The sequence below is a fragment of the Populus euphratica genome, unplaced genomic scaffold (genome assembly GCF_000495115.2).
Source record: "Populus euphratica unplaced genomic scaffold, PopEup_1.0 scaffold35.1, whole genome shotgun sequence".
NCBI classification, from domain to species: Eukaryota; Viridiplantae; Streptophyta; class Magnoliopsida; order Malpighiales; family Salicaceae; genus Populus; species Populus euphratica.
In genome coordinates this window covers 1,429,536-1,455,623 of record NW_011499860.1, presented here as the reverse complement: position 1 = coordinate 1,455,623, position 26,088 = coordinate 1,429,536, and the positions used below count along the sequence as shown (strand labels likewise).

The 26,088-nt window shown below is 31.7% G+C and overlaps 2 protein-coding genes across 2 annotated transcripts; one reads left to right on the top strand and one right to left on the bottom strand.

The window, feature by feature from the left end:
- Positions 1-627: 627 nt before the first annotated feature.
- LOC105124553 (probable methyltransferase PMT26) lies at positions 628-6,574 on the top strand. The gene is made up of 9 exons (XM_011024619.1): positions 628-991; positions 1,718-2,875; positions 2,958-3,107; positions 3,965-4,235; positions 4,452-4,562; positions 4,649-4,823; positions 5,124-5,396; positions 5,661-5,855; positions 5,969-6,574. The coding sequence occupies exons 2-9, from the start codon at positions 1,757-1,759 to the stop codon at positions 6,195-6,197; spliced, it is 2,523 nt and encodes an 840-aa protein (XP_011022921.1). The 5' UTR covers positions 628-991; positions 1,718-1,756; the 3' UTR covers positions 6,198-6,574.
- Positions 6,575-10,191: 3,617 nt separating this feature from the next.
- Positions 10,192-13,342, bottom strand: LOC105124554 (gibberellin 20 oxidase 1-D-like). The gene is made up of 3 exons (XM_011024620.1): positions 12,564-13,342; positions 11,771-12,092; positions 10,192-10,672 (listed from the first exon to the last, which is right to left on the bottom strand). The coding sequence occupies exons 1-3, from the start codon at positions 13,115-13,117 to the stop codon at positions 10,400-10,402; spliced, it is 1,149 nt and encodes a 382-aa protein (XP_011022922.1). The 5' UTR covers positions 13,118-13,342; the 3' UTR covers positions 10,192-10,399.
- Between the last annotated feature and the right edge of the window lie 12,746 nt (positions 13,343-26,088).

Genomic DNA, 26,088 nt, shown 5'->3' with positions numbered 1-26,088 from the left:
CCAAACGCTCCTTCAAGAGTATGTTTGGACATATTTCGACGAGAGAGTTTTTAAAAGTTTTCATTTTATTTGTTTTTTTTTAATTTTAATATATTAATATTAAAAATATTTTTTTAAGTAAAAAATATTTTTAAAAATAACGAAAATTATTATTTCAAACATCCCTAGCTAACTAGAGCGGAGGAAATTATTAGCGTGTTTGGAGCTATAGAGTTATGGTATAACTTGTTTTTTAAATTAATTTTTGTTGAAAAATATATTAAAATAATATTTTTATTTTAAATATTTTTTTTTAATATTTCTCAACAATAAATACTTTTTTGAAATAAAAAATAAAATATTAATATTAAAAATAAAAAAATAATATTTTAATATATTTCTCAACAATAAATACTTTTAAAAATAACAAACAACAAGTACTGAGAACACAGGCACCCCTGACTACCTCATATGTACTTGCGTGGGTGTTAATCTTGTAAATGATAGAAATATGATAACAATAGAGACAGTAATTGAAGATGAAATTGAATAATGTACACAAGTTCAAGCACCAAAATGATCATTGCACCTGCAAACATTGCAAAATAAAATTGGTCCTCTTCTCCACTCTATTATAAGCGGTAGTCTTCTATCAGCAATGCCTCTCTCTCAAGAGCAGCTGATTTCACGGCAATTCTTGTGGCTTTAACTCTCCGTGTCTTGTTCGACCGTCCCTTTTCCTCTCCCTCTTACGTAGATTATAGGAGTTCTGTACTAACACAACCAAAGTGAACACTGATCCTTCTTATTTAACCCATCTCTAATCTCTTCGTATTCTTCTCCTACTTCTATTTCTTTATCCTTATCTTTCCCTTTTCTTGTCAATTAGTAGCTTTGGATCAATCTCTCTCTCCCTCCCTCTTTGCCAACTTAGAAATATGAACAAATAAGGCTATAAAAGCTTGCATCTTTCACACCCGAGATCTGCTTCTCTTCGTATTATCAATACAAGGTATGCCAGAATGCTATTTTTCAGTGCCTGTTATCTTCAGCTCATTCATCATTGTATCTTGGATTTGTTTTACATCATCTGGGCTTCTTTAATTTTTGCAAATCATGTGAGACATGACTAAGTCTTAATGGATCTTATGTGATCTTGATGCGATCCCTTTATAATACTTGGTTTTAGCAAAAGGTTGTCATTATAAGGCTCAATTATATAGATCTGCATTGTTTTCTTGTTACAACTTTCTTATTTTTGCTTGTAATGTTGTGTTTTGTGGTTATTTGTAATGGGATTTTTACGACAACCTTTTATCAAGTTTGAATCTCTTGCTTTTTTGTGGTAGTAGTTTTTTTTTTGTTGAAGTTTGTCATTATGCATGCTAAAAATCTGTTACTTTTTCTTGAAGGTTAGTTGATTTGATCCATTCTCGATCTAAGCATTAATATTTGTTTTGTGCTCCCTGTGTTCGATGCCAATTCAATTTCATGAGATAAAAAGATTTTATGTTTTCCAGTTACGCTTAAAACCATGCGAATGTGGATGTATTACTGTTTTAAGGTTGGACTTCACAAATCGGGATGAATTTCTTGTATATTTTGGGAGCTATGCGACTTTATGCGTGTAAAATATATGATGAAATGCGATTTGAAAATTTTGACCGATGTGTCAAAATTTATGCTTTGTAGGCTGTGTCGCTGTGAGATTTGTCATGGTTTCAACTTTGATATGCAGGTGTTCAAAATTTTGAGAATTGATTGGCTATAGGAGAACATGGCGTTAGGAAAATACAGCAGGGTAGACAATAGAAGACAAAATTCGAGTTACTGCTCGACAGTGACAATCACGGTGTTTGTGGGTCTCTGCTTGGTTGGGGTATGGATGATGACATCGTCTTCTGTGGTTCCTGGACAAAGTGTTGATGTTCCTGCTCAGGAAAACAAGAATGAGGTGAAGCAACAAGTTCCTGAAAGCAATGAAATCAATCCTAAGCAACCTGAGGATAGCCCGGGTGATTTGCCTGAGGATGCAACACAAGGAGACAGCAGTACACCTGAAGAGAAGCCCGAGGAGATTCCTGAAGAGAAGCCAGAGGAGAAGCCAGAGGAGAAGCTGGAGGAGAAGCAAGAAGAGAAGCCAGAGGAGAAGCCGGAGGAGAAGCAAGAAGAGAAGCCTGAGGAGAAGCCGGAGGAGAAGCCTGAGGAAAAATCAAATGAAGATACCAAGTCCGATGATGGGTCAACTACTGAGACACAAAATGGAGGAACTAATGCAGAGGATGCTGACACTAAGATCAACAATGGAGAAACAAACACAAAAGATGGAGGGACAAAGCCAGATGATGGAGAAAGTAATGCAGCTGGACAAGGAGATTCTGAGAAGAATTCAACGGAGAAGAAACCTGGTACTGATGAGACTGAAACAAAATTGGATGAGAATACTGGTGAAGGTGAGGATGGGGAAACAGGGAATGATAAGATAGATGAGAAGGTGGATCAGAAAGATAGTAAGGAGGCGGATAAAAGTTCTGATGGGCAGGCCAACAACCAGGGTTCAGGTGAGTTACTTCCTTCAGGGGCTCAGTCAGAGCTTTTGAATGAAACGACCACTCAGAGTGGTTCGTGGTCAACTCAGGCAGCAGAGTCAAAGAATGAGAAGGAAACTCAAAAGTCTTCTAATCAGCAAGGGAGGTACAATTGGAAACTGTGCAATGTCACTGCTGGGCCTGATTACATCCCATGTCTTGACAATTGGCAAAAAATTAGGAGTCTTCATTCTACAAAGCACTATGAACATCGAGAGAGGCACTGTCCTGAAGAACCCCCAACCTGTCTTGTTCCTCTTCCTGAAGGATATAAACGCCCAATTGAGTGGCCAACAAGCAGGGAAAAGGTAGGTTCAATAAGCTTATGCAAGTTCATTGACTTTCCACCATTTTCTTGCAATGTTGGATTAATACTCGGTGTTGTTGCAGATATGGTACCATAATGTTCCCCACACCAAGCTTGCACAAATTAAGGGGCATCAAAACTGGGTGAAAGTTACTGGTGAATTCCTCACTTTCCCTGGTGGTGGAACCCAGTTTAAGCATGGCGCTCTTCATTACATTGACTTCATAAGTGAGGTGAACCCAGTTATATGTTATTTTAATGCCCTCTTTTTATGTGTTTTATGAATGTATGGTTGCTACTTTGCTACTCTCCTCCCTTTGGGTTGCAAGCATTCTGGAGTTACTAATGTGATTGTGCATACGTGGCTGTGTGTTATCATTACAAATATTGTTGTCTTTAGTTTTCTGAAAGTAAACTTAAGATTGTGGTTGAGTGGTAAGCTGTCTAAAGATCTTTGCCTCATGAATAATTTTGACCCCTACTATTGGTGGTTATTATAATCAATAAAGTTCTAGTTTGGCTGGATCTAGGTTACCCCTGCACTTGATGGCCTGCATCTTGGATATAAATTTGGATGCATGGTATCTCCAAATTCTTGAGTCATCACTAAATAAGCATGGGTATTGGAGGCTTTAGGATGTGGTTTGAAAAACTTGAAAGATTGGAAAAATAATTCAAAGGGAGGTGCAGAAGTTATTTTTAGGTTGGAAGAAAGATGAGCTGCAGTGTGGGAGTTGAGTTGGAAAATGATGAGAAACGGGTAGCATGGTCTTGTGAAGGGGGGGATTATTCAGTCAGCTTTTCATTTATTGTCATGTGTGTTGAATGATTATTTGTACTTAGATACACTGTTCCAATTCTCCTGTTTACATTAAATCTGAAAATCTTTGATAATACAGCATCCTAACTTTTCCAAAATCCAGCAAAATTGCCTTTTGATGTTGAAAAGCTTATTTATCAATGCCTTACATATTTACTGTTTTTTTTAATAATATATATAACAAGATGCGTAAGCTTTCAATTGCTTTTACTCGAATTTTGTGTTCCATTTTCCTGTGAGATTCTGAATGTTGAGACTTGTATGGTGCAGTCTGTGCCTGACATTGTATGGGGAAAACAAACCCGTGTGATATTGGATGTTGGATGTGGAGTTGCTAGCTTTGGAGGATATCTCTTTGACAGAGATGTTCTAACAATGTCATTTGCCCCTAAAGATGAGCATGAAGCTCAAGTACAATTTGCTCTTGAAAGAGGAATCCCAGCTATATCAGCTGTGATGGGAACAAAGAGGCTTCCCTACCCTGGCAGAGTTTTTGATGCTGTTCATTGTGCGCGCTGTAGAGTACCGTGGCATATTGAAGGTGGGCACTTATTTTGCATTTCCTCATATAGGTTTAAGCTCATCCAAACTTATATTATATTCCTTTTTGGGCCATGTTCTTTGATTTGCTCCATGTGCTGATCTCTTCTGATCGATACTATATAAAATGGGATTTCTTAGTTTTATTTAACAAAATATAGAGAGAATATAAAATTCAATTTTGTTTTTATTTTAATTGAGCAATTGACATATGCAGGTGGTAAACTTCTTCTGGAGCTGAATCGCGTGTTGCGGCCTGGTGGTTTCTTTGTGTGGTCTGCTACTCCTGTTTATCAGAAGCTAGCTGAAGATGTTGAAATTTGGCAAGGTTGGTGATTTCTTAACCAAACATGAACTGATTTTTGAGAGAGTTGATGGAATCTAACATGTGCTTTTCATGGGTATTGCTTGCAGCCATGACCGAACTAACAAAAACTATGTGCTGGGAACTTGTGTCTATTAACAAGGACACAATTAATGGAGTGGGTGTAGCTACATACAGGAAGCCTACTTCCAATGACTGCTATGAGCAAAGATCAAAACAAGAGCCTCCACTTTGTGAAGCATCTGATGATCCAAACGCAGCCTGGTAATTTTAATGTTAAGGCGAGGAATATAGTAATAATCAATGTTTTACTGCTAAAATTCCGTGGATATGTCTTTCAACCATTGCTCCATGCATATGTATCTCAAGAAATCTTTCTGCTCTTTTACATTTCTATTCACACACATACACGCAAAGAAAAGTTGCATGTGAATCTGGAGAACATGCATTGAATTTGAAGGAGTTGCCACAATTTTTATTGGAACAAATTTCTGTGTGTAGGAATAGCTAGCATGCATCACAAGGTGCATAACTTTTATAGTTTAATTTCATTCTTGTGCTTAGGAATGTGCCGCTGCAAGCATGTATGCATAAGGTGCCTGTAGATTCACTGGAACGTGGGTCTCAATGGCCAGAGCAATGGCCGGCAAGGTTGGGTAAAACACCTTATTGGATGTTGAGTTCCCAAGTTGGGGTTTATGGTAAACCAGCACCAGAAGATTTCACTGCAGATTATGAGCACTGGAAGCGGGTGGTCTCCAATTCATATCTAAATGGAATTGGAATAAACTGGTCATCTGTGAGAAATGCCATGGACATGAGATCTGTTTATGGAGGGTAAGCACAATTTTTGTTGTTTCTTGTTGAAAGTGTTAAATGATTAATGCTCCTGTTTATTTCTCTGGCAAAATACCACACTTAACAACTCTGTATCTTTCTTGCTATGATTCTTTATAATGTAAAAATTTGTTATGCTGGCAAGAAGAATAATCTACTTCCCCACGTTCCCTTTTAGCAGGGTTTGGTGCTTTTTCCAAGCTACATAATAAAATGTAAATATTGCCCTTTTTCTTTGGTCTGATATTCTTCTTGTGTTGGCAGTTTTGCTGCAGCTCTGAAGGATTTGAACGTGTGGGTCATGAATGTGATCACAGTAGACTCGCCAGATACTCTACCTATAATTTATGAACGTGGGCTGTTTGGAATTTATCATGATTGGTGTGAATCATTCAGCACTTATCCTAGATCTTATGATCTTCTCCATGCGGACCATCTATTCTCCAAGGTTAAAAAGAGGTATATAATAATCATCTAAAGTGCATTTCTTACCGTGGAAAGTTGCACTTGATAAACCTCACTGTTTCTCTGCTTTCTGTGTCTAACCTTGCAATGGTTTGTGAGTCTTACAGGTGCAGTATGGTGGCTGTATTTGCGGAAGTTGATAGAATTCTGAGGCCAGAAGGGAAGCTCATTGTCCGGGACAATGTTGAGACCATTAATGAGCTGGAGAACATGGCAAGGTCTATGCAGTGGGAGGTTCGTATGACCTACTCTAAGGACAAGGAAGGATTGCTGTGTGTCCAGAAATCCATGTGGCGACCCAGTGAGTCAGAGACACTCACTTATGCTATTGCTTAAGCATGATTCCAGCCCAGTCAGTGGCATTTCCATTCTCGGTGTTCTATTGCAAGTGAGATTAGGTATTCTTTTTGCTCTGGTTGCTAATTACAATTCATGTAACTGCATCTCCATGTTAGCTTATCTACCATGATAATTAGGATTGTCATTGTCAGATGTTTTCCGTATCTTTTAGTTTTATGATTTCTTCATCCCAAGATTTGTGTCACAGTTTCAGTTAATATTATTGTTAAAAAGATGACAATACATTCTTCAAGTGTAAAGTCCAATTGTTATAGGTTTGGACGAACATCAAATTTTTTGAATATCATATTGAAATGTGTAATGCTGAATTTGTCTCTATTGCATCTCAATGAAAGAAAAGTTGATTGTGGACAGCTACATTTTGTACGGCCCTTGAAAAGAACATGATGACCCTTTTTTACTTGCTCCTATTGGAGATTCAATTTTTGTTTCCTCACTGTCTTAACAATTGTTTTGCAGTTCTGTAATTGATTTTTGCAGACCGTCTATTTTACTCCATTTGCCTTTCTCAGAAATATATTTGTCAAAAAACCGAACCTCATGTATGTTCTCTACGAAGGAAAATGATGTGCAAATGGCACATTGTTTCTATCTAGGTTGGACCTCATCTGAAAAATGATACCAGTTTGCAATTTGCATGAACAACATTCCCCTTTGTTCATAAAACCCTAATTTATTTTAGCTTATATATGTATAGCTTTACTAAAGTGAGGAGCATTAAATTAACCTAAGATGAGATTCTTTCAATCACTACGTAAGTTGCAACAAAATTGACTGCTTATCAAGTTTCCCAGATTCAATGGAAGAGGTTCAGAAGAAACCATGTGAAACCGTCCTCTTACCTTAACCCCAACAATTAAACCAAAGCTTGTCACGATGGGGGTATATATATCAAAGCCAAAACCGATCAATACTTTGAACACAAGTTAGATTAGGTCATGGCAGTAATCTACGTATCCACGAAAGCAGCTTATCTATTAAAAATTCAGTCAAGTCTTTTATTTTCTCTCTTCACATGCCCAGGGGCGGAACCAAAATATAAAATCAAGAGGGGCCAAAATGCTGTTTATGCAGTGTTTTATAAGAATACTAAGAATAAATTTAAAGAAGACTGGAAAAAAAATTTCCTTGCAGGGGCCGGGGCCCTGCCAGCCTCCCCCTGTCTCCGCCCCTGCACATGCCTATTTTCTTGGTTCTTCTTTCCAGTTATTTCATTCCACAAAACAAGCCTTAACATTATTATCCACGTTAAAACCAATCTGTTCCACTTTGGAGAGGGCGTGTGTGTGCATGGGAGAGAAATGGAAGGTGAAAACCGTGGAAATAGAACGGATGGCTACGGTGGGGGAAGCCCAGAAAACCCATGTTTGAAGAGTTGCAGCAGCAACAATCACAACATTAAATAGCAACGACACTTCCTTCCTATAGCAAATGTTGGCAGAGTTATGAATAAAGCGATTCCAGACAATGGGGAAATATCGAAAGAGTCAGTTCAAGAGTGCGTCATCAGCTTTGTTACCGGAGAAGCATTTGATAAATGCCAAAGAGAGAAGAGAGACTATTAATGGTGATGATATTATTTGGCCATCACAACCCTAGGGTTTGAAGACTTTATCGCTCCACTTAAGTTTTATCACAACCCTAGAGATTGAAGGAGAAAAGCTTAATCTTCCAAAGCAACAAAGAAGGGAACAACAAAGGTTACAACAGCATCATCATCAACAACAACAAGAACAAAATATGATATTACCTTACACTAATGTATATTCTTCCTCACATCTTACATCTCAGCCGCCATCTTTTATGACAGCTGATCATCAACCATTTCCTTCGCCTTTCTCTCCTAATTCCATCCTGAAACATTTACAACTCCAAAATCGATATATGCCAAGTAATCTGTAGTTTCACATGGTCTCTTTATTTTCGTTTTCACCACCCTTCAAAGAAAATGATCTCTAGTTTCACTTTCCAATTAATTTAGCAGCTAATTTATTTCAAAATAAGATTTGAACTTCAAAGAAAGGAACGCTGTTCTTAGATCACTTGAATGTTGGAGGACACTGAAATCGTTATTTAATTGGTAAAGGAAATAAAATGGTTCAAATCATTTTATTCTCACTTGTATTCAAAGTTGAAGAGAAAAAGTTAGAAGAGTAAGGGAGTTAGAATTTATAGAAACGAGATAACATGAAAGACTGATGTCAATAATAGAAAGCAAGCAAATAGTTACAGAATTTTCTGCACAAAATCTATTAATTTCATCGCAATACCTGTAGCAAAATCTTTCTTTCGTTGCTGAATGGTTTACGATGATGAAATTATTTTGTGACGGAATATTTTGCCATTAATTTTTATTTTATAAAATAAATAAAATAATAATTATTTTTTATTACACAAATTAAATAAAATAATAATTTATTTTTACATTTGTATCACTACCATCAAACCTCCTCCACAGTCACAATCTTCGCTGTCATATCCCAAAACAATAAACTTATATATTATATTATGTGATTTTTTTATTATTATTTATTTTATTTGAAATAATTTATAAAATTAAAAAATTTTTAATTTTATTTTTTAACTTTTTTATTTGTTAGATTTAATTATTAATTATTTTATTTAAAACATTTTATAAAATTAATATTTTATTTCAATTTTATCCTTCTTCAACCTTTATCTTTTTTTTGTTAACATAAAGTTCTCCCAATTACTAATCAAAATAAAAATTTGGCCACATTATAGTAAACACAATCTAATATATTTGTTGCATAAACAGATGGGATTGGTGCCCATTTTAACGAGTGGATCAATTACTTGCTTTGCTTCTGCTCCAATTAGCTGAACCATTCCTGTTGGACGTTATTCTACCAGTTGAATCATGCATCGATATCATATAGACGATTTAATGTTAAACTAGTTCTAGGCAAGTAATTGGGTTGAAAAATTTTAAGGTTAATATGTTAAGATGAATTTAATTGGGTTGAAAAATTTTAAGGTTAATATGTTAAGATAAATTTAATAATAATATCAAATAGTTTTTGTAATATAAATTTTTTTTATATAAACTTTTTTTTATTTAAGTTGTAGCTTAAACAAAAAAAAATAATAACTTGTAAGCAATTATTTGATATTTTTATTAAACTTAACCTAGCAGGTCAATTTTTAAGCCTCTTTACTTGTCTCATTACCTAGTTCAAGTTTAAATTTAACCTGCATGGGAGTTGTCTTGACATGATTCCAATAACTTGATGGATTCAAAAGCAATTCGAATGATAAATAAAAAAGATTAATTTAGTTTAAAAAAAAATCAAAATGATATCTTTTTTTTAATATTGAGATAATGACATGTTAGATCGACACGAGTTTTATTATTTAACCTAATCAAACCTATGATTCGGATCATGAACTTTATTGGGTTTAATAACTTTGTTTTCTTAAACAAGTTTTTATTTAATGATATGATAACAAAAATAAATACTTAAAAACTTGAGCACCAAGCAAATACCGGATATTTATTTGAGATTGCAATAACCTCATTAAAAGTAAACCAAAACAAATTATAAAAACAAGTTCAAAATTAATTAAATATTGAAGGCTGAAATTAAAAAAAAATAAAAAAGATTCAATAAAAAAAGAAGATAGAATTTATTAAAAAAAAGAAAAAAAAGACCCAACTCATCAAATAAACCTTGAAATCTCTTTATCCAACTCCTCCTCAGCATTTGTTGAAAATTAACTAACATGAAGATTACCATAACATAATACAATAAATTTGGTGGGTTCAAAATATAACATAAATAACATGTAAAAAATATAGTTTGATTAAAAAAATTATAAATAAATATTAAGGTATAAGTAAATTTAAAAACAAATAGATTAAACATATAGTTTCTGATTATGATAACTATTTAGTTTATCTTGATAAATTAAAGTGTAAATTATAATAATTTTAGTAAAAAGGGATGGATACTAGAATAGTTTTTTTGTTCTTTGAATGCGCTATAGGCAGAACACTGGCGCTCAATTTTTCTTGCAAGTGAATTCAGAAAGCTACATAGAAGGTACTGGTGGCAACCCAGGCACCCACTTGAGAAAATATAAAAGGAGATCGCTGCTAGCCTAGCTAAATTAGATGATACACAAAGGCAAACAATCATCGAGAGTATCCAAAGCGACTAAAAGGTAGATGATTTAGAAGATAAAAGCCATTGAATGAAGCTTTGGAGTGTAGCGACATCAGCTCTGTAGTGCTTTTGAGTAAACTCCAACAAATCCGACCATGTGAAATCTGGGTAAATCCTTTGCCCTTCTCTGGAAACAAGATCTCGTGGGGGTCTCACTACTTTTTCCTCTTTTGGACTAACAAAGAAAACCAGTGATCTTCTCCCGCTGTCCCTGTTCACCACTGCTCGATGAAGGCAACTTTTGTATCTCCCATTGGATAATGCCTACGCATCGAACAAGGAAATGACATCAAATGATTTCAGCTAGTACAAAAGCCATTGAATCACACATGTCAACATGTATTTATTACATGGGTTCAAAAATGTACTTGATGTATACGTTAAGACTTGAACGTTTGAAACTCCGCGAGTGTTGTCTAATCAGAATATATTACAATCTTAAAACTTTACTAAGCATCTGAACATTTTACTCGTAGAAACTTTTTACTTCTTTGAAGCGATGATAGCCATTCAATTTGTGTGATCTGGACGATTTTGAGTTGACAAGCATATAGAAACAGCTGCAGTCCAAACGCTAGCTCGAGGCCCTGAAGGTTTTTGACATGGACAAACATTTAATGGTCTGTTTTGGTTGTGCATATTTTTTCTTCCTTTTCCTTTTGACTTGGCTTGTATTCATTTAACATCATTCTCTTCTTGGCACTGGCCATTCAATAATACATCAATCAGTTAATATATATATATATGTGGTTTCAAATATTTTTTTCCCTTCAAAATTTGTGGTGATGCCAATATTTGTCTAAAGTCAAATGTCTTAATCTAAACTAGAAATAATTCATCATGACATGAACTTTTCCAACGCGACATTTTCTTTTGTACCTACATAGACCAGTCGTAATCACTTATTGCTATTTGAAAAAAAAGCATCTCAATTCATTGGAAGAAAATATAATTTTATATTTTTCTTGGTTATATATTTTTTAAAATTAATTTTTTATTATTAAATTATTTTAATTATAAAAAAATAAAGATAATAAAATTCAAATTTTGAAGAATTTGGCTAATAAAGTTTTAATATCATATTTCCGTACTAATTTGTTTGTCCCCTTTATTTTTTTTCAAAAGTATTAAAAACATGTATATATATATGTGTGTGTGTGTTTGTGTGTGTGATGTCATATCATTCAAAATTGCTTAACCTTTCAATAGTGTCCTTTAATTGTTTTCCTCCTTACCTTTAATAAAAAAAATATATTTTATAATACACCCTTGAAAGCTCTTTTAAGTTTGAAATCTACCAATGTAAAATAACAGTGAAGATAAAATAGAAGCTGTAAAAAAGTTAATGAGAAATTAACTTACCATGAAGGTATCACCAATGTTTACAACTAGGGCATCAGGACGAGGTCGGATTGCTAGCCATTTGTTGTTTGAAAATACTTGAAGACCACCAACTTGGTCTTGGTGAAGTATTGTTAAGGAAGTTGGGTCACAGTGAGGACCAGTGCCAAGAGTGAGTGTAGAATTGTTGCAAGGTGGATAATAGTTGCACCTCATTATTGAGCTTCCATCTTCAAAGAATTTGCGATAGTGTAAACGATCAACTCCTAGGCTGATGGCCAACAACTCAAATATCACTAGGGATACTTTCTTCATTGCTTCACAGTAACTTTGGTAAACCCACCTTCACATAGCAATGTTCATGTTTGATATTGCGTCCTCGTGATTTTAAAAAAGACGAAAACTACAATAAATTTTAACTTATCTGGTATTTATGTCATTTTTAAAAATAAATCTCAAGTTTAAATCTTTGTTTTGTAATTAAAAAAAGGAAACAAAATTATTTGCACCGTAGGGCTACCAAACTCGAGACATGTATACTTTATTCATACGGTTAGAAAGCTTTGGTTTACTTTGTATAAATTAGTAAAATCCAGTTTTTTTTTCTTGGTAAAAAGATTTTGTAAATTATATAAAAAAAAAACTTGGAAATTTCTAGAACTACAATATTGGGATATTGAGAAGACTGCTTCAGGCATAGTGTGCCGGAAAGACTTTTCAAATAATCAACAAAACGTGAAGAAAAAAGTCACTTCTAGATTATTACCATTAAAGAGACAAGATAGTACGGTAACTTAGGACGCAGCTATCTTACCCAGTGTGTTCAAAATCTTTTCCTAAGGCGGACTTGAAGTAGTCAACAACAAGTGGCACAGAATCATCATCCCCGTGGTAGCCAAAAGAAAATGTCTCCTTCCATGGCAACTTGGATGAATATCGATGTGCATGGGCACCAGAATATCCACTCACATCACCTGGCTTTCTACGGACACTGAGTTTCTTGTCAATAGGCAGTTTAAAAATCTTGCCAATCTCTTCATGAGCACTATGAATGAGACTTATATCAACACCATGGTTGGTGACTTGAAAGAAGCCATGGTTCAAGCAAGCAGTCCTAACAAGCTCAGCAGCTTGAGCAGTTGCAACCTCATCACCTTTAAGGAATCCTTCCAAGTCTATCACTGGCTCTTTAAGCTCATCTTCGTTGTGAACTAAGTCTCCATGTGGCCACATGAACTCTGTGGGCAAGTTGGCTTGTTTTTGCAAGAAAGATGAGTCAAAAACAAGAGCCCCAGTTTCGTCTTTTGGAAGATACGGAGGAGGACACAAGAGAAGACTTGAAGAAGTTGAGTCCATTAGGAGAGACATTGATGAGGAGCTGGTTTTTTGGACAAGTTATTTATTGAATTGATTTCAGAAGAAAACGAGAGATACGGAGAGAGGGTTAGAGAAGGATAAATTTTATATGGACATGATTTCTTGAACGAAATCAGTTATAAGGTGTTTTTTTTTGGGTTTCAGAAAAAATCAAAAGACGCCTCAGTTTTCACAATTCGAATCATACTACACAATTCTTATTTTAAGTTGGCTACTTATGGAATTCAAAGACACCCAGTGAACAATAACTATTTGACAAGTCTTGAAAACTTCAAACATGATTGGTTTTTCTCAAAATTGTGTTTAGGGTTGATAGTGTGATGATCTAGTTGATGAGGTAGTGGGATAATGAACTTGGACACCATTTGAAGTGATTGGACCTGACCATTAGTCTAGTGAGTTGACAATATTACTTTCATACTCATCTACAAAAACTCATACTCATCTACAAAAACAAGTTTTTAATTGTAGAAGTAATTCATCCAATATTTAAGTCAATAAATATATATATAAAAAGACTACATGAGAGAAAAAAGATGCAAAAAAAAGCACAAGGTGCAAAAAGGAGATCATGATGTGAGGTGATCATGGGGTGAGGAAGTGGTTGTAATGATCAAGAGGTGGTGAGCAAAAGGTATTAACTAAGAAGTGGTAGTGATTAAAAAGAAGTAATGACTAGAGATGCTAACTAGGAAATGGTAGCGTGTGGTCTTATGTATTTGTGTGATCTATTATTTTTTATGAGGGATTCTATTGTAAACACTTGTTCTTATGCTATGTAGTTGCTCATGTTAGCTTACATGGTGACTTAAGGTATTTAAAGACCTTGGCCAAGTTAACTTATCTCTCAAAGAATGGAGAAATAATGGAGAGCTACTTTATAGTGAGTGAAAAAAATATAAGTTATTGATCATTACATCTTTATGGAAATGTTGATGCACGTTATTAGTTATGGTGTTTTATTGTGTTATTCAAGGTTATTAAAAATGTGTTTTAACTCGTAAAATCATGTGATTTAATGAGTCAAAACATAAAAACTTGTTAAATTGGGTTAAAAACCAGTAAAATCGATCAAACTCGTTTAAAATCAGTCCAACTCATTAAAACCATTCAAACCAGACCGATTTCATGATTTCACGTGAAAATTAAAACAGCTGCTAAGTGCTGAGTCAACACTCCCTTTTCCACATGAGTCCCTAATCCCCATTCCCCCGCCAGACACTCCACCCTTCCCATTTCCCCCTTTTCTTTTCCTCAAATCGCCAGTAGATTAAGAAATCAAATTAAAAAATTGATTCCACTCTCCACTCTCCACTCACCAATAGCGCCTCTGATCTGAATCTAATTGTCTCTAGTTGGTATGAACAAAAACTTGCAAAACTAAACAAGTTCGTAACATGCACTTAGAAATTTTTGAAGTGTGAAAAACATAAACAAAAAGGAAAAAATAGGTCTTTTGTTTAGTAAAATGTTCTCTTATTTATTTGGTAATAAAAAAGTTTGAATACTTGTCCTCAACCTCGATAATGCTGGCAAAACCACCATTCTTTGTAACCACCCCACTTTCTTTTTGTTATTCATTTTTTAGGTTTTTCTAGTTTTACATATTTATGATGTTTTCGTGTGTTTTATTTTTGTGATTTAGATCGACTTCAAATGGAAGAGGTAGTCTCCACGATCCCAAGTGCGTTTCTTTTTTAAAAAAGAAAGAAAATTTGAGTTAGGAATTTATGTTACCGTATGATTTTTTTCTAAATTTTTGCTAATCTGATGTTTTTTTATATGGTGTAACGACTGCATTCAATGTAGAAACCCTACAGTACAACAACATTAAGTTTCAAGTATGAGATTTAGGTAAGTACTTGGTTTTAATCTATGAAATAATAGAGTTTTAGTCTATTAGATCAATTTTATTATGTAATGAAGAGGATATTAAGAGCTAGTATACAACAAAGTGAATATTGGGTCCAGTCAAGTGGGCTTAAATCTCCACTCTCTCATCTTGGTATCAAGATCTGGGATGTTCTTGGTGAGAAGAAGCTAAGAATTTATTCCTAATTTTTATTTTTTTCTGTCTTGTCTGGTATTCTCAGTATGATGCTAAAAAAATCAGGTCACGGGTTTTTCATTTATTTTGTTAGACTTTGTTATTAGAAATGTTAGAGTTGCAGCAACTTTGGTGAATAATAGTGGGGAAAGTTTTAGTTTTGGGTTCTTGTAGCATGTTAATAATCTAGATGTTGTGATTAGTAGAAAATGAAACCTAGTTTTAGGATTTTTTTATATGAGAGAATTGAATGTGGTGATGATTTCATTTTACACGGGGGCATATTTTTCACCATTCCTTTCTTTCTTTTCAGTTTTGAGCAAGAGCTTTCTTGTTGTTTTTCTCGCTTTATTTCTCAGTAACTGCTGGTTGTTATATGGCAAATTGAGCAATATATGCTACCTAAATTCTTCCATTTAAGAGAAAATTGTCTCTTTTTAACTTTTTTTGAGGTGTTGCTATTAAAATTGATGTCAATGACATGCCATAATCTTGATTTTGAAAGGGCTAAACTTGATTTAGTGGCTTGTGGCTGTTCCTCCAATGCTTCAACAGATAGGTATTCAATAAGGAATTATGTCAAGTTTGTTTCTAAAAGCTGTAATAAAGATTATGGTTTTAAGAAATTGGTTTAATAAACTAATTTGAAGCATGAATTTTTATTTTTTTAATGTATTTTAAAATTTCTTATGATTTTACGATATGTTTTTATGATCTAAGTTTATTTTGTATTTTCTATGTCGTGTCAAAAATATATTTTTAACAACCTTGGTACTATTGGTAAAGAGTTTGGGATTGATAGGTACCGTTTGAGATGACATGTGTGCAAGAAATAGTCATTGGTGAGAAAAAAGAAGTCTCTACTCTATATAGAAAATTCAATGCGCTCTAATAGGTGGTGCACGGTGCTATTCTGACTTTATGGAATTAAAAAATATATAGAGGTATGTACCTAATAGGAGTATTAGGTCGAGGCCCAAGAAACATGAAGGACAACCTATTTAGGCTTCATAAGGTTGTTTGGGTTAGGCTTTAATGACCTGATTAGCCCTTTTCTCTCCCTTTTTGTTTTTTATTTTATTTTTTGACATAATCATTATTATAAATTTTTTTTAACCAATTTGAAAAATATATAAAACTATTATAAAATTTGGTTGAACAAAAACAACAACTTAATTTAATTTTCTCATAAATAAACACTTGAGAAAACATGAAACTTTAATTGATTGGTGTATTAGATTCTAATATTTTATAACTGATAGAGAAATTATCCCATCTAAAATAAATATACAAAAAAACTATTAATATTATATATATTTGAAAAAGAAACCAACTTTAACAGTTAAATCTCTAAATCTTTCTAGGGAAACTTAAACTCAACTATCAAATCTAATACTACTAAAACCATGAATCATCAAAATAATAAAATCTAATACAAACACAATGAATAATAAAAATAATATTTGTTATGAAAATATACCAAGAATCTAAAAAAAATTGGAAAGTAAAGAAATATAAAACAATAATTATAATCAATCGCACAAAAACATATAAGGAATTTACATGGTTCGATAACTTAGGCCTACTCTATGGTTGAGATGATCAAATAAATCCATTATGTGAAAGTTGAAGATTACTTGATGTCACTTACAATTGTTTTCTCATCCAATCTAAAGTAATTTAAAGCTTAGTTTTTCTTATCCTATATATTCTAGCTTGAATCAACAAATAATCAAGAAAAAATAATAAATAATTTCTTATTTTTTTTTCTCTTTATAGAGCTACCTCATAAAAAAAAAAAGAACAAAGAAACTACTCTCAAACTTTCTCTTTTCTCTAGCCATTAAAATATAAAGAATGAGTACTAAAAAATAAGCATTATCCTACAATATAACAACCTTATACTTTTATATGACCTAATTATCTTGGTTTCTCTAATAAGCTCTTTTAGTTAGGTTTCTATAATAGGCTATGTTTACAAGCTCATGAATTTATTTATTTCTTTTATAGGCCATAATCTAAAATAAACCTAACAAATCACCTTAACTTAAATTGAGTTAACTTTACAAAACTTAAACTTTCCTCCAATGGCTTCTTTTAAGATCCTCTCAGATATTACACGAACTAACAAAATGCAAAAGACATCTAAAATTGACCACATGCATGAGTCAATATATTTGAAGGGTTTTTAACTATAGAAATCTTTTTTTATTTATTTATCATAAGGTATGATATTTAGATAAAGTGATACCTAACATTGGTATATATTTGGTTCTTTCATGGTATATATGGTTCTTGGCTAAATAAATAACGCTCTAGCTATCAAAATGCATGACAGTAAACTCTCGTGTTGAAGTAAGATTACCAACCAAACCTCTAATTCTTAGACAACACTGCCACTAGTGTTCCTAGTTTATCATATACTAAGCCAAAATATATATTACTTTTGAGAGAATGGAGTGTCCATTTCGTAACCCATTAATAAACTTTATCATGATTTTATTTTATAAAACTACTAACCAAACAAATAATGTTTAGGGTTGGACAAGTGTGTGTATATGTGTACACATGTGTATAATACTCTTAGCTACACTTATATATGAAACACAAGATATGTGCCTTTTGTCTTTATATTATGCTCATAAAGTTGTAGTTAACCTAAATTAGCATAACCATACTTAATTAATGCTTTTATTTATTTCTAAAGCTCTAATCTCAAACTCCACATGCTTTCCAATATTTTAGTCCCTTCTAATATTAACAAATCAACTCTTTTTCTTTACAAAATATATCAAACTTATCAAATATCATATCCCTATTAGTCATAAACTTATGTGACTTGGGATTAACACACCATAATTAACATCCCTTCGTCGTAAATGCATAACTTACAAATATAAATTTGTTTGCTCTTAATCAAGTTTATCTTTTTTTTTAACATGAGTATAAATAGGACAATTAAATACTCTCACTTTAAAAATAATTAGTAGTTAAACTAGATTGTACCTCAAATAGACTCTTCAACTTTATAACTATTAATAGCGACTTGTTAACTAAATAAAAAGATATATTGACTGCTTCATCTTAAAACTCTTTTGATAATTCATCTTGTGAAAGCATACAAGGTGCTTTTTCTGAGTATTATATTTATATATTCCACAACCATATTTTGATGTGATGTATTTATATAATGTGATGTTTAGCAATACATGTGTTTTCGTAAACCTTTATCAATTGTTAAGAGTTTGGTTTTCTTACCAATATACATTTCAGTTAAGGCTTTTTATGTTTGAAGGTGATGAACATATCACTCTTTTTTTTTCAAGAAATATACCCATAATTTTCTAAAATAATCATTAATAAAGTTTAGCATATATTATGCTCTACCTTTTATATAATAAAAGAATAAGCCCTAAAGATTAGATTGAATATAATTCATAGTGTTGTAGATATGATGAATAACTATATTGAAAATCACTTTACACATACTTATCATAAATACAATACTCATAGAAATTCAATTTACCTAATTTATGATCATATAGTAAATTTTATTGGCTTAACTTGATCATTTTTCTCTCACTCATATGTCTTAGTTACATATACTATGATTGAGAAAAAAACACTATCTAAATCAACAACTATTAAGCCTTATGATGATAAAGCTTAATAACTAGTTATCATTTTATTATGATAAGAGCATCTTTATAAACTTCAAAACTTCATCTTTAGTGGAATAACCATAACCTTAGCACTCAAGCACTCTAAGAAATCAAATGCTTTTTTATTTATAAAACATACCATCTTTTATTAGGACAAATATAAATATGTAATTCGAATAAGATTTCACTAATCATTATAACTATTAATGGATACGACAAGAGCATTTTCAACATCATTAATTTTGTTTTTTACTAGTAACATTATATATTATCAAAGGTTTCCTCCTTTTTTCATCATTTATTTTTTCTACTTAGAAATATTATTTTTAAGAGAACCTGTTTTGTGACACTTTAAAGAATTTATTTTTTCATAGACTTCAACTTTGAGCTACACATATCTTTACTATTCAAGCCCTTATTATTTTTCTACCCCTCACAAATAAGTCCTTTATATGATCATCATTATCACTCTTTGATACTTATTTTTTCAACTACCATGAGTTTAAGAATCTTTAACATGTTATGAACCAAGAATATCCCTTCTATATAGTAAAGTGTCAATAAAATGATCAAAAAATAAAGGTAATACACAAAACAAAATCAAGGCTCAGTGCTATCTTCATTTTTAATATCAACATTTTGTAAATCTAAAATTATCCTATTGAATTTATCAAAATGGTCTTTGATAGACAAATCTTCTTCCATATGGAGAGTGCCCGGTTGATGCTTTTAAATTCAATCTATTTTTCAAGGATTTGGCTATTTAAAGAGCTTTTGATTTTGTTTTCCAAAACCTAGTAATAGTAGTCTCATCAACAACCTCTCTTAAAATCTCATCGAACAAACAAAACTGAATAATATTATATGCTTGTTTTATAATATCTTTTTTCTCCTTATCTTCCATCTCAGGCAAAGTGTTTACACCTTTTAGGGGTTATTTGGGTATGTGTTATTGGTTGTTTTTCAATGTATTTTTCGCCTGGAAATATATCAAAATAATATTTTTTATTTTTAAAAAATAATTTTTGACATTAGCACATCAAAATAATATGAAAATACAAAAAAATTGAAATAAAAAAAAAATTATTTAAAAAAAACACTTTTAAAATACAAAAACAAATGAGATCTTAATGCCTTAAATTAGCCATGTTAAAGTAACAAGATACACATCTTAATATTTCAAAGACTGAAAATTTTTTACTAACATTAAATTTTTTTACATCGAACTCCACCATCGATGTCATTCTTACCACCTTCACAAAAGCCAATTGATGGTATGAGATGCTTTGATACCATTTTGTTTTTATGGAAATAACCCATTAATCTCAAAACAATTGGCAAATACAAAAATATAAAACAACAACCATGATCACATAAATAATTTATATGATTCAATAACTTAGATTTATTTTATAGGTGAGACTATTGAAGAAATCTATTATATGAAAGCTAAATATTATAAAGTATCACTCAAAATTGCTCTCACACCTAAAGTTTCAAATAACTCAAAACTTACTGTATAACTCAATGTGAAACAAGAAAGAAGGAAAAAAAATAAAAAATCCCCATTCTCTTCTCTCTACAAAGCTACCTCACACGTGCAAAAGAAATCACTCTCAAACTTTGTCTTTTCTATAGCCATTAAAATATACAGAATACACACTCACAAATAAATCTTGACTTAAAATATTACATCCTTATATGACTCAGAGTTCCTGACTTCTCCAATTAGCTATTTAGTTCCATAGCAAGCTAAGGTTACAAATACACGAGTTTAATGTTTCTTACTTGTGTCTGTAATTTATGACAAGCCCAGCAATAATTTCTTAAAGAAGACAAGATACATAAAATACAGAGAGTACGTAAGAAAGAAAGAAATAAAAGAGTTCGAAGACTATATTATTATTGTTCATAAAGAAGGCCCACGTAACTCTGCCTATCCTGGTCTATTGATAAACTCTTTTTTTTTTTTTGTTACTCAAAATCTGGACCTCTTGTTGCAAGAGCGATAACACTAAATAGTTTCAAATATTAATAGATTCGCTCCAGCTAAGAATAAAATGGTAAAAAAACGAAAAACAGAGAGGGTGAGGGGAAAGGCCAAAATGCCGTCGATCATTGGAAAGATCGACATTTAAAGATTTGGAGGGTTGCTATGGAGCCAGCAGCTGAGACGAGGGGTCGCCCTTTCATCCGCTCTGGTCACTCTCAGTTTGAAGATTGGTACACTATATACTTTAATTTTTAGAATCTGAAAGCAAACTAAAATCATCATGCACCACTACTATATATCATTTGTTTTTGCCTTTTGTTTCTCTTCTGCTGCTTGAAGTTGCTGGTTCCCAAGGGCCAACTACGTCGGCATTTTCTTATCTTCTTCAATAAGACAATATCGTACGAAAAATTATTTAAAAATCTGTTCAACTTAGCTTTTCTGTAAACAGATCAGCACCCCATTGCGGCTAGTAGTGTCACCGTAACCACCACTTTGCCACCACTATCTTATCTTCGTTATAACCACCATAATCACCACCTTGTTCACTTATTATTCCACCATCGCCCATGACTTAATCATCACCATTCCATCAATATTGCATATTATCATCATATTTTGTTGTTATTATCTATCAAATAACTGAAAGTATTATAACACATTTATATAAAAAAATAAAAAACAAGTACAATTAAAAATATTTTTCAAAGTCATTTTTATAGAAAGAGTAGAAATTAGGATGTTAGTTAAATATTTGATTACTATATCACTATTAAAAATTTGATAAATACAAATAAAAATACCGACATAATTTTTATTTCAACAGATTGCAGTGAATTTTACTGTTAAATATTTGATTACTATATCACTATTATTAAAAAATTGATAAATACAAATAAAAATATCGACATAATTTTTGTTTCAACAGATTGCAGTGAATTTTACCGATAGAATTTTTTATTACTATATATGTCGAAAAACACAAACATAAACATTTTATTAGTATATATCAAAAAAATTGCATTGGGAAAAAAAAGAATAAAAAAGTATGATAACATGTAACTTTTATCAACAACTTTACTAATTAAATTAACCTGACGGTAAATGTTAGAAAATAATATAAATCATATCTTGAAACCTTACTTAATAGCTTAAGCTTGTAGGTGAGATAGTTCTTTGACGTGATATTAAAGCCTTGATGACCAAGCGGTCACGAATTTGAATATCACCATCCTCATTTATTTCATAAAAAAATTAAGCACAAGATAATGTTGGTCTGTGCAAGTTTCAAGCCCAAAGAATTTTCACTTAAGGAGATGTGTTAGAGAATAATATAAATCATATCTTGGGACCTCACCTAATAGCTTAAGTTTTTAGGTGAGATGCTTCTTTGATAGTAAAATTTATTATGATAGAATAATTCTATTGATAAATCCATCAGTAATATTTAATTTATAACCTGACAATAAATTCTTCTCTTCTTCTCTCTTATTTTTCTCTTTTTCTTAAGCAATTTTTCTAAAACAAACAATCACCCTCTCCTTCACCAATCTCAACATAATTTAACTTTTTATAATAAATTTAGCTACCATAATAGTTAATTTATTAATATTCATGCTCTGATTTAAATTTTATAAAGAGGTTTTCATCTTAGAGAAGCAAGCATGTATGATTTGTAGGTAGTAATATCTTTATTGTCATAGTCCTCTGCGGCCTTCTTATCCTTCAACTGTCATCATCCTGATTATTTGGGTTGATTTGTGGCTTTGAAGGGGCAAACAGTGGTATTCAAAATTTTATCCAAGTCCTGATCAACAATGATGACAAGAATATAGTTTTATCATATTTCCTCACAAAGATCACTTCCTGTGCATATATTAATTCTCAAAATCTTTTCATTCACGCAGCTACTCCCGCATATGATATATATAATATGTTAGTTTTAGAAGGACATTAAAGAGAAGCATTTGAGAGTTTTAACTTCTAAACTCTTGACGACATACAATTGCTTTTTAACTCGAAAATATTATTATTATTATTATTATAGTCTAGACTAGAATACTAAAGCAAGGCATCAGTCAAATATGCATGATTTCCAATGTCTTCGTGGGAAGCGTAGCCCAATCTTGCTTGGAATCAATTTCCAAATTCCAAATTCCAATACCATGTTTGTCTTGTAGAAGGCATGTGACCGCCCTTTCCCACGCAGTAGGCCAAAATTGCAAGGGCAATTAATAGAAACAATTTTATGTGGGGAAATTATTCACTATGGATTATAATAATAAATTAATATTTTTTATTTTCACTAAAAAAAACTAATGAACTAGCTTGAAAGGTAAAAGAGTCTTTTCATAAAATTTATCTATCATTTTAAAATTATTTGGAGATAACTTTCTCTTTTCATAATTTTTTACATAGTTAAATTACTTGGTTATTCTTAAAAGCCAAATTTCTCTTTTCATAATTTTTTACATAGTTATAGTTAAATTACTTGGTTATAGCCAAAAAAAAAACATTAACATTGACCTAGGAGTTTTTTTGACCATTTGTTTTGCCATGCACAGTGTAGTTACTTTATCACCCTTGAAAAAAAAAATCTTAGGCTTGACTTTATGGGCATTTTCATCATTACATCCTTATTTTCTTGCAATTATGACATGGTCCTAGTGGTGATTTGGTATTTTAATTAAAAAAAGTTGTTAGTATACACGTGAACAAGTAAGCTACCTCGCTATCTTCGGGCGGTGTGTGTCATGGCTGACACAATTAAAGAGTTGATGTCTTATCTCAAGTGCAGGAGTGTCAAAGTAAAATAACCTGGCAAGACCAGGATCAAACCACAGGAAGGTGAATTATATAAATTACAAATAAAGAAAAAGATTTGAAGAGAATAATAACAGAAAAAGAGTTGAAGAGAGTTTTGAGATGTGATATTGATGTAAAAATTAAACAATAATAAAACATATGTCAAGGTTATAAGATTCACTAATGGTATTTTAAATAAATATAATATAAACTCTTTTTATTACTCAACTGGAAACCACACACAAAGGAGGTTCCAATCAGATGATTTCTCGTTATTAGCTTATTATAAATTATTAATATGATCATATTAATCATCTAATCTAAGTAACACCATACTTATAAATATCATCAAGCATTCATGTTGCTAGTTTATGTTAACAACAAATCAAGTTTCTATCATAATAACGATTTCGGCCGAAAACTATGAAAGATCAAGCATTTGATGTACCAAATATTATACAACACAAATCTAAATTAAACATTTAATAAGCAAGGTATTAAGAATTAGTAAGATAAAAAGATAAAACATGTTAATAACAATCTTTCTTGGATATAAACATTTAAAGCTCATGTTGAGTTTATATTATACCTATTCTAACACTATTAGAAAAACCTTTTCACCTTGACATAATTAAGTTAGCTAAACATTAAGAAGGAGAAAAACACAAATAAATAATATAAGAACATAAACATAATATAAGCTAACTAAGTATAGGAAAGGAAATGAAAGAGCATAAACAAGAGATTACTATAGCATAAAAGAAAACTTGAACATTACAAAGATGTAGAGAGAAAGCAAGAAGATAACTTTTATCTGAAAATTAATATGACTAAATACATGGCAAATGTCTCATTTTATAGACTAAGACTGAAAATTAATATGACTAAATACATGGACAATGCCTCCTTTTATAGGCTAAGTTTCAGAACTATTGATTGATTGAAGAATTGGTGGGCATCCATTGATTTGGTGGCTGGTTTTTGACATTAATGGCTGCTGGTTTTTTGATATTGTGGGCTGATTTTTGATATTGTTGGCTGGCCAAAACGTCATTGCTCACATCAGAATTATAGCCAACTGAATTGTGGAATCTGTGGGCAATTGTCTCAGCTTTCCATAAAAAAAAACCAGAGCTCATTTGGACTTCTAGAACTCAAGATATGAGCCAAAAACCGAATAGTGCTTGAGCTGCAGGACAGCTTCCGACGTCTTCGTTGTTGCTAAGATTTGGGCTTGAAAACGGCAGAACTGAGTCTTTGACTTCATATGAAAGTTGTAGGTCTATGTCTTACCTTTCCATCGATATAAAATGGACCTAAATCTGATATCTACAGCTCCAGATATGATCAAATTACTGAATGGTGTTCGAGTTTGGAATGCACCAGCAACACTTTGCTAAGTTTGGCCTTCTCTTTGTCTTTTCAATTTCAATACTTAAACTTATCAATTAATATTTTTATTTATGTAATAGACCTGCATTTAGGATGAACATTTACCATGAATTAAAGGTATATTATATTTTTAAACTTGCTAATATAAAACATGCTTTTGTTAGGGAATTTAATGATACTTTAGGTGCAATATGATGACATAAATCCTTAATGAGAATGCACTTTTAAGTACTAATCAATGGCTCACTAAGGTGAAAAAAGGACTTCCTTGACATGCGTGACTAAATTACCCTCGGTTTGGTGTTGAATTGCTTTTTCAAAATTTTCCCCTCTCCCTTCCTTTATTCTCGTGTCTAGCCTTGCAACATTTCATATAAGTCCTTTAATTCATATTCTTTTAATTGTTATTCTATTTATTTGAATTGATTTATAGAATTGAGTTTTTTTTTAATTTTATCTTCTATTATTTTTTTTTAATTTCAAATTCGATATTCATTCTTTTTTTTCTATTTATTTTATTTTGGGTAATTTTTTAAATTATTTTTTTTTATAATTTCATTGTCCTTTATTATATTTATATATAAGATTTTATCCTTATTATTTTGATTATTGTTAATTTACCTTCACAAGTTTTTTTTTAATATATACATATATATATATATATATATATTATCATTTAATATTAAATTGAGGTTCTTGATTAACTTTGGCTTTAGGATTTATGAAGTTGTTGAGAGCTAAACCCATGTTTACAAAATTCAATTGGGGTCATTTTCTTAAAAAAAATTTGTTTTCAATTTTATCATATAGAATTTGATTTGATTAGACATTTGTTTCCATGATTTATTTATTTATTGTCCTTGGATAGGATTTGTCATTGATTTAAAAAATTATGTAAATTATCTTGGGTCTTTTTATTTTTCCTTCTTTGATAGATTTAGCTTATTTAAAAAGAATTTTTTTAATTAAATTAAATTAAATTAGTTTCTCAATATTTTTTTGAGAAACAATATTGTCTATTGTGTCACCATCTTCCTTTTTTTTACATTTTTTTTAAAGAATA

Bases quoted from the DNA above. Each gene is read 5' to 3' on its own strand.
- LOC105124553 (XM_011024619.1), top strand. From the start codon at position 1,757: ATGGCGTTAGGAAAATACAGCAGGGTAGACAATAGAAGACAAAATTCG. The intron at 4,236-4,451 runs GTGGGCACTTAT...TGACATATGCAG, and splicing joins AGTACCGTGGCATATTGAAG to GTGGTAAACTTCTTCTGGAG. The intron at 4,824-5,123 runs GTAATTTTAATG...TCTTGTGCTTAG, and splicing joins GATGATCCAAACGCAGCCTG to GAATGTGCCGCTGCAAGCAT.
- LOC105124554 (XM_011024620.1), bottom strand. From the start codon at position 13,117: ATGTCTCTCCTAATGGACTCAACTTCTTCAAGTCTTCTCTTGTGTCCT. The intron at 12,093-12,563 runs GTAAGATAGCTG...TGCTATGTGAAG, and splicing joins AAAGATTTTGAACACACTGG to GTGGGTTTACCAAAGTTACT. The intron at 10,673-11,770 runs GTAAGTTAATTT...TTCGATGCGTAG, and splicing joins ACATTGGTGATACCTTCATG to GCATTATCCAATGGGAGATA.